The 13,699-nt window shown below is 34.7% G+C and overlaps 1 protein-coding gene across 1 annotated transcript in view; it reads right to left on the bottom strand.

The window, feature by feature from the left end:
• Window positions 1–13,699, bottom strand: part of APC (APC regulator of WNT signaling pathway) — a 236,043-nt gene that overhangs the window by 180,486 nt on the left and 41,858 nt on the right. The window contains exon 2 of the mRNA XM_044662181.1: window positions 10,219–10,371. Within this exon, the coding sequence (XP_044518116.1) occupies window positions 10,219–10,353 (135 nt within the window). The 5' untranslated portion in view covers window positions 10,354–10,371. The remainder of the gene's footprint in view (window positions 1–10,218; window positions 10,372–13,699) is intronic.

The raw sequence follows: 13,699 nt of genomic DNA, 5'->3' as shown, positions 1-13,699 counted from the left end.
GGTAAGATGTTGAGGCCCTGACTAGCAGAAGAGACAGATGCAAGAGAGAATACAGAGATTATTCGACAGAATTAATCAATTACATAGAGTGAGACATACAGATGAATCAAGGACAAAAATTAATATTTTAAAAAAGAGAAGGGGCAGCTGGGTAGCTCAGTGGATTGAGAGCCAGGCCTAGAGACCTCGGGAGGCTCTAGGTTCAAATCCGGCCTCAGACACTTCCCAGCTGTGTGACCCTGGGCAAGTCACTTGACCCCCATTGCCTACCCTTACCACTCTTCCACCTATAAGTCAATACACAGAAGTTAAGGGTTTAAAATAAAATAAAAAAAAAAATTTTTTTTTAAAAAAGAGAAGCTAAGGGAATAGAAGTGTCACTGGACAAAACAAAATGAGAAGAAACAATTTTGGAGAAATGATAAACTCAATTTAAAAATATGGAGACTGAGTAATTTTTGAAACATTCGAGTACAAATGTCTTAATATTTGGAGATGTGGGCACATACATGGAAATTTGGAAGTCATCTGTGTATGTGTAGGTATAGGGTTATAGGGGATATGAGTAAGTGAAAGGGAAGTGGAAATTGTCTCCAAAAAGACTGAGGCAAATTTAGATTTGGACCCTGGAAAGGATTCTGGAATGCAGGTGACTGGAGAAGAAGGGGTTTGAGTGAGAAAAAACTGTCACTTCCTATTCTTAAGCTGGAAGAGAAGCAGCAGCTCTTGTTTGCTAGCTGGACCTAACCCGTTTTAGGAGAAGTCTGGAGGTTTCTGGGCACTGGAGAACATCTCAAAAGTTATCTGAGGGGGCAGCTGGGTAGCTCAGTGGAGTGAGAGTCAGGCCTAGAGACAGGAGGTCCTAGGTTCAAACCCGGCCTCAGCCACTTCCCAGCTGTGTGACCCTGGGCAAGTCACTTGACCTTCATTGCCCACCCTTACCAATCTTCCACCTATGAGACAATACACCAAAGTACAAGGGTTAAAAAAAAAAAAAGTTATCTGGCTTTCCCTGCTGTGTTCTGAGAATTTGGCTAAGGTACTCTAAAGATTCTCTCATTTGGGGCTTTTAGGTTTTTACCTCAAGAGTCAACCCCAGGCCGGGGGGGGGGGGGGGGAGTAGCCCATTTTGAGTACCTTCTCAATAGCTTTTGGAGAATAACTGAACAGTCTGAGGATAAAAGCTAGGTTTTGGGGTACTTGGCCAGAAAGTAGGGAGCTAGTATAGTAGGTAGCCAAAGACTTTCTCGTGAGAAACATAGATTTGGTGGGTTTGAGAATTAGTTCCTTTAGAATCAGGGTCACCTTGTCTTGATTGACAGTGATTCTATCCTTAATCTAATAATAAACATAAATATTGTGGGTTTTTTTTTTTTAAAGTTAGTCTCCAGGGGTCTGCGCTTACTGGCCCAGAGAAGTTACCTAGGTGGACATAACCATCAATCCACCTTGGGTTTCATCTTACCAACACTCTTTTTTACATATGGATAATAGTTGGGGCCCCCAAGAGTAAATGAAAAGGGGCAGCAAAGTGACTCAGTGTATTCAGAGCCAGGCCTAGAGATGGGAAGTCCTGGTTTCAAATGGGGCCTCAGATATTTCTTAGCTGTGTAGCCCTAGGCAAGTCACTTAACTTCAATTGCCTAATCCATAGCTCTTTTCTGCCTTAGAAGCAACACTCAAGTATTGATTCAAAGATGGAAGGTAAGTGTTTTTTAAAAAATAAAAAAGTAAATGAGAGGAGCTGGTTTTGTGAGGGAAAAACACAGTAAAACAGATAAACCATTGGTTAATACAATTTAAAAAAGAAAACCAAATTACCAGTTTGAAAAATGAAAATGCTGAATTCACCACCAAATGAAGAAGAAATTAAAGCAATTATTATAGACTATCTTACCCAATTATATGCCAATAGAACAATCTAAGTGCAATGGATGAATATTTACAAAAATTTTAATTGTCCAGATTAAGAAAAGAAGAAAAGAATACTTATGTAATGCCATCTTGGAAAAAGAAATTAAGCAAGCCATCAATAAGCTCCCTAAGGAAAAAATTCCCTGGAATAGAGGGATTCACAAAAGAATTCTATCAAAAATTTAAAAAACAAAATGTTTTTGAAAAAAGGTATAGAAGGAATATTACCAAATTCCTTTTATGACACAATTAAAGTGCAGATATCTAAACCATGAAGAGCAAAAACAGAGAAAAAACTATAGATCAATTTCCCTAATGAATATTGACACAATTGTAAATAAAATCCTAGCAAGGAAATTATAGCAATATATCAAAAAGATCATACACTATTATCAGTCAGAGTTTATGCTATGCATGCAGAACTAGTTCAATATTAGGAAAAACATCAGCATAACTGATTATCTCAATAGATGCTGAAAAAGGTTTTGACAAAATTCCTATTAAAAAACAACAACAACTAGAAAGCAGAGGAATAGATGGAGCTTTCCTTAAAATGATTAAGTAGTTATTATCATTATCTACAATGGGGATAAGTCAGACGTCTTTCGAATAAGATCAGAGGTGTGAAGCAAGGATGCCCATTATCACTCCTATTCTTCAATAATGTATTAGATATGCTTGCAATGGCAATAAGAAAAAGAAATTAAAGGAAATAAAATAGGCAATAAGGAAACAAAACTATCACTCTCTGTAGACAATATGATTAAATTTAGGCTAGAGAATCCCAGAGAGCTGACTAAAAGACCAGATGAAATAATTAACTTCAGCAAAGTTGTAGGCCATATTAAAAGAAACCCACACAAATCATCAGTATTTCTATATACCACCAACAAAATTCAACATGAAGACAAACCTAAGAACTATATGAATACACTTACAAAACACTTTTCAAATAAATAAGCAACTGGAAAAATATTAATTGCTCAGGAGTAGGTCAAACCAATACAAATATGACAATTCTACTTAATTTATTTATTAGTCATATCAATTAAATTACAAGAAAATGACATGATTCTAGAGAAAAAGTAACAATATTCAACTGCAAGAACAAAAAGTCAAGAATATCAAGGGAAATAATGAAAAAAAAGTCAAGGAATGAGACCTAGTCATAACAGATGTCAAAATGTATTATAAAGTAGTATTCACCAAAACAATCTTATATAGGTTAAGAAGAAGAATAGTGGAATTATTAATAGGTTAGGAAATCAACACAAAGAAGTAAATGAATATAGTAACCCAGCGTATGCTAAACCCAAAGATCCAAGCTTTGAGGGGGAAAAACTTACTGTCTGACAAAAACTGCTGGGAAAACAAGGCAGAAACTAGGTATAGATTCTTTACAATATACCAATATTAAGTCAAAGTGGATATTTGAAATAGAAATAAAAGGGGACAGCCAAAACAAAAATTCAGGTGACCACACAGCCCTCATTGCCTAAACCCAATGGTGAACCTCTGTGGACATGGGAACCTTCACCCACCAGAGTTAGTTACTAGAAAGGCAGAGGGACTCAGGTGGAGCTGCTCCTTTCCCCCTTGCTACCCCTCTGCCCAGCAGCCTAAGGGAAGTACTTACTTCCTCTCCCCTGAGTGGAAAGCTCAGGTCATCCCCCTGCCTTTCTCCCTCCACTGTCTGGGGTAAGGTGGTAGCGGTGGCGGGGGAGAAGAGCACTTGGATTCTAAAAGGTTCACCATTACTTACTTAGACCTTATAACTCTTTGGCCGTTAGAACAGTACACAGTATTAATTCTAAAATGGAAGGTATGGATTTTTAAAGCAAAAACCAAAAAAAAAAAAAAACAAAAAAAAAACAAATTAGGGGAACACAGAATAATTCACGTGCCAGACTTATGGAAAAGGAAGAATTTATGATTAAATAAAACAGAGAAGATTAAAAAATATAAAATGGATAATTGATTACATTAAATAAAAGTTTTTGTACAAACAAAACCAATGCAACATTAAAAGGTAAACAACAAAACTGGGGAAAAAATTTATATCAAATATCTCAGATAAAGACCTCATTTCTCATATATATATAGAAAGAACTGACTCAAATTTGTAAGAATTCAGGTCATTCTCCAATTGATATATGGTCAAAGGATGTGAACAGGTAGTTCTCAGAAAAAAATTAAAATTACCTCATCATATGAAAAAATGCTCCAAATCACTATTGCTTAGAGAAATGCAAATTAAAATAACTCTGAGATACAACCTCATAGCTATCAGATTGGCTAATATGACCAAAAGGAAAATGATAAATGTCGGAAGGGATATGAGAAAATTGGGACACTAATACATTGTTGGTGGGAACTGTGAACTGATACAACCTTCTGGAGAGCAATCTGGAACCATGGTCAAAGGGCCTTTTATAAAACTGATACTACTACTAAGTCTATATTGCAAAGTAATTAAAAAAAAAAGGAAAACACCTATGTGTACAAAAATATTTATAGCAGCTATTATTGTAACAGCTAAGAATTGTAACTTGACAAGATGTTTATCAATTGGGGAATGGTTGAACAAGCTGCAGTATATGGTTTGCAATGGAATACTATTGTATCATAAAAAATGATAAATAGGATAAGTTCAGAAAAACCTGGAAAGACTTATATGAACTTATGCAAAAAGTGAAGTGAGTAGAACCATTATATTGTAAATAGTAACAGAAATACTGTATGATGATCAGCTGTGACGGACAAAAGTATTATTAGCCAAGTAAGGTTCCAAGATAACACCAAGGTGTTCACAATGAAAAATACTATAACCAACCATATAAGGTATGGTTGGAATCCTGAATGCATATCAAAACATACCATTTTTCACTTTATTTCCTTTTCCTGGCATGAAGAAGATGGAAATATGTATTATATGACAACACTAGAATAAACTATATTAGACTATTAACCATCTTTGGGGGTAGGGAAAGAGGGAGGGAAAGAATCTAGATAGAAAAATATCAGGTAACAATTGTTAAAAATTGCTACTACAAAAATGTAGTTGAAAAAGAAAATGAGAAAAGAAAAAGGAAAAAAAAAGAATACCAAAGGAATCGATGAAAACATATGAAGGAATGTGGCCTAGAAGTACCAGGTCTCAAAAAAATTACAAAGCAGTAATCTTTAAAACAATCTGAGGCACCAAGTTCTGAACAACAAAAAGAACTTCATAGGTAGAGAAAAGATAATATTGGTTAAAAGAGCTCAACATAATGAATGGAGGAAATGACAAACTGCATTATACAAATACTATTTGAACAATTCAAAAGAAACTCTTTACTATGCTAAGAACTATTGCTAATACAGAAAACCAAAAATAACTACATTAAAACTCAAAATCAACTTGCTATACTAATAAAAGCAAAACCTTGCAATAATTTAACTATATACAAATTTATAGAAATATGTAGAGCTGTACAATTTCTACACCTATGTATATTTTATGTATAAATTATATATATATATATACACATATATATATTAAAGACTATGTACAATAGTATTTACAAACTATTTACATTTTGCAGGAGGAAAATAAAGTTCTCTCCTTAAAATAGTTTATAAAAACCTTAAAGATTTTCTTTAGAAAGATATATATGTTCTCTTTTTTTTTTTTAATTTTTAAACCCTTAACTTCTGTGTATTGACTTATAGGTGGAAGAGTGGTAAGGGTAGGCAATGGGGGTCAAGTGACTTGCCCAGGGTCACACAGCTGGGAAGTTATGTATGTTCTCTTGATGTTAATTTCCCAGGAACACATAAAGTCTTCCTGTGAGATAAGATCTGATTAATTTAATATGTGCAATTATTATTATCTTCCCAAGGTGATTTATCTGTATTTATCTATTTCTATGAATACTCATTACCTGTTTATGATGTTGCAGAGTTTGTGAGAAATGTGTCCTATATGTATATGTTATTTTGTAGTAACTACTTACCAAATCTTTGAAGTCACCTCCTCTGCTACTGTCTTCTGTCTTCGTGCTGTTGCTATGTAATGTGTTTGCAACTATAGTGAAAGTATGTAATGTTATAATGGTGCAAAAATCTTACAGTTCATGTTCATAATCAGTCTGTGTTCCTCTTTTCTATGTTGATTTTTTCTGCAATGTCTTTGTTACAGTTCAATCATCCTTTCTGCTGTCATCTTCTGTTTCTTCTATGTTGTCTTCTTTGTTTCTATCTTGATCTGTCTCCATTTTATTCTTCTTCTTGAATAATTACTTCTTCTGACATCTTTTTGACTGCAGCCATGTTGTCTGATGTAATCTCTTCTGCTGCTGTTGCTTTTTTCATATGCAAACAATGCAGCCATCATTCTTTTCTCTAATACACGAACAGCTGAAGGTGTCGTTGAAATAATATGGAATGGTCCTACCCATAATGGTTGGGTGGTGCTAATTCTATTAAAGTTTTTGATGTAAACTGAATCCCCAGGTTTTATTGTATGGAGTGCATAATCTAACAGACCCCCTTGACTTAAAATTCCCATTTCCTGTAATTTTCTAACCCTGTTTTGTAACTCTGTGATGTATTCAGTAAGTGCAAGCTCGCCTCTAAGCACAGATACATAAGCTTTCTTAAAACTTTTTGCCTGCAATGACGAATGTCCAAAAAACACTTCATATGGTGAGATATGCACATCTCTTCATGGTCTAGTGTGCAGATAGAACAGCACTAGAGGCAAAATCTCTGGCTACTTCAAATGAGTTTCTGTGCATAATTTTTCAACCATAATTTTGATTTCTCTGTTTAGTCTCTCCACCTGACCAGAACTTTGTGGGTGATATGGGACATAAAATTTTGGTGTCATACTCAGATTCTCATAAACTTGTTTTAGAACTGAATCTGTAAAATGGCTCTCTTTATGAGAACCGACTCTAAAGACAACAACAACAAAAAACCCTAAGGACAACAAATAACAGTAAAAGGGACCTTCTGAAATCTCTATAAATTTTTTCAGAACCCAGATGCCCAAAATGAGTAGCTCCTGCGTGTGTGTGTGTGTGTGTGTGTGTGTGTGTGTGTGTGTGAGAGAGAGAGAGAGAGAGAGAGAGAGAGAGAGAGAGAGAGATACCAATTGTATCAGACATGGCTAAGGGGTCTTTTGAGAATATGTATGCTTATGTCTATGATTGTGCCTTCAGCAACCTCCTTTGCTAAAAATCTAAGTCAGGAGTTAATTATTTGTCCATCATAAAACTTAAGCAGTATGGTGAAGTCTACAGATCCCTTCTTAGAAATGTGTGTGTATGTAAAATGCATTAAGATTACAAAGGAAACCAACTAAGGTGAAATAGTTATCAAAATATTTTTAAAAGTTACAAATCCCTAAACCATGTTAGTAAAATTATACTAAGTCAATTTCAATTTCATTAGATCATTTGAATGTGCTTTGAAAGAAAGATCAGTCAAACTTGGAGTTCTGCTATCTTCGCTATGAACACCAAATCTATAACCAGCAACCCTGGTGAATGACTAGAACTTTTCCAGTTCAATTCCTGTGGCAAGTTTCCTTCCCTACTCTGATGAAAGCTTGTTTTGTATAAGTGAACTTGTTCTATGTTTAAACATAAAACAGTCATGAGTTTTAAGACTATCTAGACAAGAACTAGAGCAGGATGGAATAAATACAGCACGTCAGCAATAAATGCTGTTAATTAGGTGGGACCCTGTCAGTCAGTGAGGTCTAGATCCTACCTCCTGTTTTGAAAATTTAATCAAAACAACATAGGCTATCAACACTTCAGGAAGAACAGTTACCCTCTTTTATTTCTCTATAATGTCTATTATCTAATCTACAAGATTTTCTTCCTCAAGGAGATCAGAATCCTGATTACATCTAAAGCAATACTTTTCAACATGTCACAGTCAATTGTGTTGCTATAGTCCCAAAATTAACTGGTCTGCTTTTTTAATAGACCAACAATATTGTTATGCTTACCTCATTTACCTGAAAATAACCACTGCTGGTAAACCAATCAAAACAAAGAAAATAACATATACCATGAATCCTTTTCTTAATATATTGGCTGATTTTTCAAGTTACTAAATACCATAATTATGAGTAGTATTCTGGATTATATGTTGAAATTTATCTTACTGCTGAAGCTAACTTGAAAAGTGGTTAGAAAGTTATAAAAGTAACCAGATAACTGTTAAAAACACAATAGGCTAAATGCTACCTATGCAGTTATACAATAACTACAGTTACCTTTGGATTCACATCTTATTGTTATCATAGAAGTTCACTCTTGTCTTAAAGGTTAGAGGGAGTTTTATACTGGAAGAGATGGCAATGACAAGGTGGTAAAGAGGTCAAACAGAAATATACCTTAAAGGTCAGTTTAGTCATTAATGAGATAATTTTTTATATTAAAAGGGAAAAAAAAGAATAAATCCAAAAAAAAGTTAGACAAATTTTGAATATAAATGGGAGAAGATACCCAAAAAGTGTTGAATCCATTGAAAGCTTTTTAGAAATTCAGGAGATAAAAATATGCATGTAAGCAGAATTGAAATATTAAAAGAGAATGATGAATTAGAAGAAACGAAGGAAGAAAAAGCAATAAATAGAAAGCAAAGAATTCAGACAGGAAATCAAGATATAGGGAAAGGTCAGAGAGAAAAAGGCAAAGCAGGAAGAATACAGGATATAGCATTTGTGGTATGTGTTTTTCAGTGCTATTGACAAAAGCAATGAATAGATCATAATCACTAATAGGGGAAGAAAGGTTTCATATTTAATTCTCCCTTAAAAGAACTTTTATAACTTCAAAATGGCAAGAATGATTTCCAAAACTCTCAGAGAAAATCCATTCTCTTTTCTTTAAACATTATACATTGCATCTGATAAAATTAATTATTACAGTATTTTTATATGTAATTTTTTTTTTTTAGCATTTTTTTAAAAACCCTTACCTTCTGTCTTAGAATCAATACTGTGTATTGGTTCCAAGGCAGAAGAGTGGTAAGGGCTAGGCAATGAGAGTTAAATAGGTAGGAAATGTCTGAGACCAGATTTGAACACAGGACCTCCCATCTCTGGCCCTGGTTCTCAATCCACTGAGTCACCTAGCTGCCCTATATGTAAATTCTTAAGAAGATTTAGTGGGGATATATGACCATTCATTTTTTTTCAACTTCCAGATATATTTTGTTCGCTGAAAACTATTTCTCTTTATTTATTAAGGCATTAGTTTTTTACCTAATTTCTTAGCTTCTAATGCCAATTAAAGTGATGAGTTATCAATGATGTACCTGGGTAAGTATATCTAAAATGCATAAGCAAGCTATACTTGCCTTCCGCTTATTGGCTATATTTCAAAATTCATCTCTAAATGTTTTTTTTTCTTTTTGAGACTTACAAACCTCAAATTATCCCAACTTTTATTGTAATATTCGTTGCTTTCTAAAAGAAAACTACCCTGTAACATCAAAATTTTTTCCCTCATCTAAATTGACATGCAGGAATAAAATGGTAATAAGTTCAACATAATATGAATGTCTTCATTTCATACTCATCAAAAGAAAATATAATTCCGATATTATCAACAATCTTGTCAGCTATTGCTTTTGGAGAATTATAATTAAATTCCTTAGCAATGACTGGGAAATTATACTAGAATCCATTCCAATTGTCACCTGTTTCTCTGCTTCTTGGAACCTTAACTTCAGACAGCCTTTTTTTCTTCCACTGGAAAGACTGAAAGCACTCTTTCATAATTCTTTTTAGGAAAACTAAATATAAATAAAAGTCTAAATAAATATAAACCTAGTTATATGGTGCTTTAAGTATTTTCCATGTTCTGGGTCTATTGGAATTTCTGCTCACTTAGCTTTACCATGAATATATTCACTACCTGTTGGTGAATATATGAATCCCTATCTATAAAATCTAAAATTTCAACAATCTCAAACATTTCCTGACAGAATTCAGAAAAACTAAATGGCAAAAATTTTTTTCTTCTGATAGTTTTCACTATGTTAGAATAGGGCATGTGGACCAAGGATGTTCTGCAGCAGAAAATCATTCAGATCAGGGATAGGTCAAGGACAAAGGAAGTCCTTGCTGAGGAACTCAGCAAGAATGCCATGACAATAATTCATTTTAAAATTGCATTTTAAAGCTCTCTTTTGAGGAACACTCTCTTAGCCTACTAAAATTTTGGATATTCTGAACCTAAATTTACATGGAGAAAAAAATGAATATAATCAGACCAACTAAAATAATAGTCTTAGTACCTTCATATTAGATGCCTCAGTTTCCAGTTTTGTTAGATGATTGGAATTATCTTCTAGCTCTTGTCGAAGATTTGAGTTCTCCATCTTCAGTGCTTCAACTTGTTTTAACAACTGATCATATGAAGCTGCTGCCATCCTTGGCTACCCTTGGACCTATGAAATTAAAAATGTTTTGAAATTTTTTACCAAAAGATTCTTATTTAAAAAGAAGGGGAGAAAACCAATCTCTTCCCTGACATTTATTTCCAAAGAATACTTAAAGGTTTTAGAACAATACTGTATAATTCCTTGAATTAAGGAGAGAAATCAGACTCTTTTGATTAAATTTCTAGGAAAATTATATAAAAAACAGATGTCTTATTTTGAAGCAAACAGGGCAAAAGTAATAAAAATTTTTTTTCAAGGATTAAAAATTAGTTTTTTCTCTCTATCACCATCATCATTATCATCAACATCATCACTGAGGAAAGAACAAACCTTGTAAGAAATACATATTGTCAAGCAGAACCAAGTTTTCTACTAGCCACATCCAAAAATTATCTTCTTTTGCACTCTCAGTTAATCATCTGTCAAGAGAAGAGCAGCATGCTTCACTCACAATTTTCTGGAGCCAAGCTTGGTTACTGCACTGATCAGAGTCCTAAAGCTTTCAAAGCTATTTAAAATAAAAATTTAAACCATGTAGCTGGGGGCAGTGATGGCTCAGTGGGTTAAGAGCCAGGCCTGGAAAGAAGAGAGGTTCTGGATTCAAATCTGGAATCAGACATTCCCTAGCTATTTGACCCTAGACAAGTCAAATTCTTCTGCCTTTAGAACTGGTATTGATTCTAAAAACAAAAGTAAAGCTTGTTTTAAAAAAAAAAAGGATATAGCTAAACTTTCTGTTCGAAGAGAATCTTCTTCATGAACTTGTTTTTCTTCCAGGTAACCTTGAAATATTTTATAAAACCTTGAAACATTTACACATACATTTTACCAATCTCAATGACAAATTCCCTCCTCCTTCCCCACCAACTGAGAAAGTAACCAATAACTTACTTGAAAATGTGTTCTGTTGTGCAACTACTGAGAAAATTTTATTTTTCTGAATATGGAATATGAATTATGTCCATTTTAAAATCATATTCTCACAAAGAAGTCTCAGAAAGTACACTAGAGAACCTTACTGTGAGGGGCTCAGTGGATAGTGTTATAAATTTTAAAAGGGCCTAGGGAGATATAGATATACAGTGATGTGAATGTATCTATGTATTCTCCCTAGTTGCAGATGATGGGGGAACACCAACCCCGATCACCCTTGATAGTTGTTATAATTTCCCCTTTTCTCTAACAGTTGCCCAGGGAGGACGCCAAAAAGTTAGGTGGATGGGTAAGCCTTTCAGGTCCAACCTGGGTTTGGATAAATTATTATAGGGCTTTTGATTTGCCTTGGATCACGTTTGATATCTGGCTGCATTGACTCCCTCCCCAAGGGTCGTGATATAAAGACCACTCAGGAAGGTACTTGTTAAACTCAATTTATCTAAAATCAGGGAAAGGATAAACAGGACAAGAATTGGGGATTGGAGACCCTATCAACCTAATCTATAACTAGCTGACAATCAGGACTGGAGGCTATTGATCTAGTAGAAAATGGAGCTTTATTCTCCACTACACCTCTGGCTTAACCTGGCCACAGCCAAGCCAGAGAATAGGGACTGCTGTTGATGCAGCTGTGTTGGTAATCTTATTCTCGCAGCTTTCTCACTATCATTGTTTGGTTATGCACTAGCTCTCACAGTCTTCAGGAAATATTCAGATTCTTCCTACCCTCTTCTTCATAGACCTCCCAGCCTCCATTCACCACCCAGAGACCTAGAGACCTAAAGAGCTAGAAAGACCCAGAGACCTAAAGACCTAAAGAGCCCAAAGACCCAAGACTGAAAGACCCCTTCCAAGTGGCTGTCAGGGTTATTTATACTGCCAGGCCAACTGACGCTTGCCCCTGACTCATGGCACCCAGGAACATTCCATGTCTTCCAACTGCCTTCCCTATCATTCAAGGTGGCATCCATCATTTCCCAGGATATGAAAGCTAGGGAGTCAGATGGGAAGTCTGGATTCAAATTTGGCCTTAGACACTTCCTAGATGGGTGACCCTGGAAAAGCCACGTAACCCCAACTTCCTAGCCTTTATTGCTATTCTGCCTTGGAACTGATACTTAGTATCAATTCTAAGATATATGGTATGGGTTTAAAAAAAAGAAAAAGAATCTTATTGTGACATTATTAATACAAGAATACAATATAATGGTTTAACTTGGCTCCTCACCCAAATTAGTTATTGAGATCTTTATCTCAATATATATCTAAGAATTTCAGCAGAGGAAGTTCACACTATAGACCTTGAGGGCAGCCCTATGATGGTGTTTTGGTTTTTTATATGAAGAATAAATATGAATATAAATTGGGATTTCACTAAAATAGAAGAAAAAGAATCTATCATGATGTATGTGGCCTTATGGGATTTGAACCCAGGACCTCCCCTCTATAGGCCTGGCATTACTTACTGTAAACAGAGAACTATGGCCAAAAGATATTATCATAGTACAAAAGCCTTCTTAGAAATGAAAATAGTGTTTGGAAAAGGAAACCAACTACCGGGATAGTTTTCTTTATAGATAGATAGAAAAATCAGAAAGGAGGCTGGAGAAATTTGGGTTATTCCAAGATCTCACAACACAGAATCACAATAAGCTCTAAATGGGTATGATTGATATTAAAAATCACATCAAAAATAAGTACGAACAACAAGGAAGGAGATGACCAAAAAAGATTCTGAGAGGACCACAGAAAAGAAAATGAACAATTTTATTAAAGTTCAAAAGCTTCTGCATAAAAATAAAACTATTGCAATTAAAACCTCAAGAAAAGTATTTGCAACAAATTTATTCAAATATATGAAAAGCAATGTGGACTAGTGGCCTCAAAGCCTAGAAGACCTTGATTCAAATTCTACCTTAACACACAGGATTTAAGAACCTGGGAAAAATAACAACCTTTCAAGGTTCTAAGTAACTCTGTAACACTTTATGTTGTAAGAAAGATGCTATCTATATTGCAGTTTCCTCATCTGAGAGTTAGATTCACTCACTATCACTATCCCATTTCCTAAAATATCTAAGAAATAGGGAGAACATTTCCCATACTCAATTGGATAAATGGTATGAAGTACTCTGTTTACAGTAAGTAATGCCAGGCCTATAGAGGGGAGGTCCTGGGTTCAAATCTAGCCTCAGAAACTTCCTGGCTGTGTTGCCCTGGGTAAAGTAACTTAACCCCAATAGCCTAGCCATTACTGTTCTTCTGCCTTAGAACCAATACGTTCTAAGACAAAAGGTAAGAGTTTTAAAAAACTTCTTAAAGAAGAAAGGCAAGCTATTCACATAATCATTTGAAAATTCAAAACAAAAAAAATCATCTAGCATATGCCTCATAATCC

The sequence above is a fragment of the Gracilinanus agilis genome, chromosome 1 (genome assembly GCF_016433145.1).
Source record: "Gracilinanus agilis isolate LMUSP501 chromosome 1, AgileGrace, whole genome shotgun sequence".
NCBI classification, from domain to species: Eukaryota; Metazoa; Chordata; class Mammalia; order Didelphimorphia; family Didelphidae; genus Gracilinanus; species Gracilinanus agilis.
The sequence above is the reverse complement of the archived record's forward strand: the minus strand, read 5'-3'. Positions and strand labels throughout refer to the sequence as shown.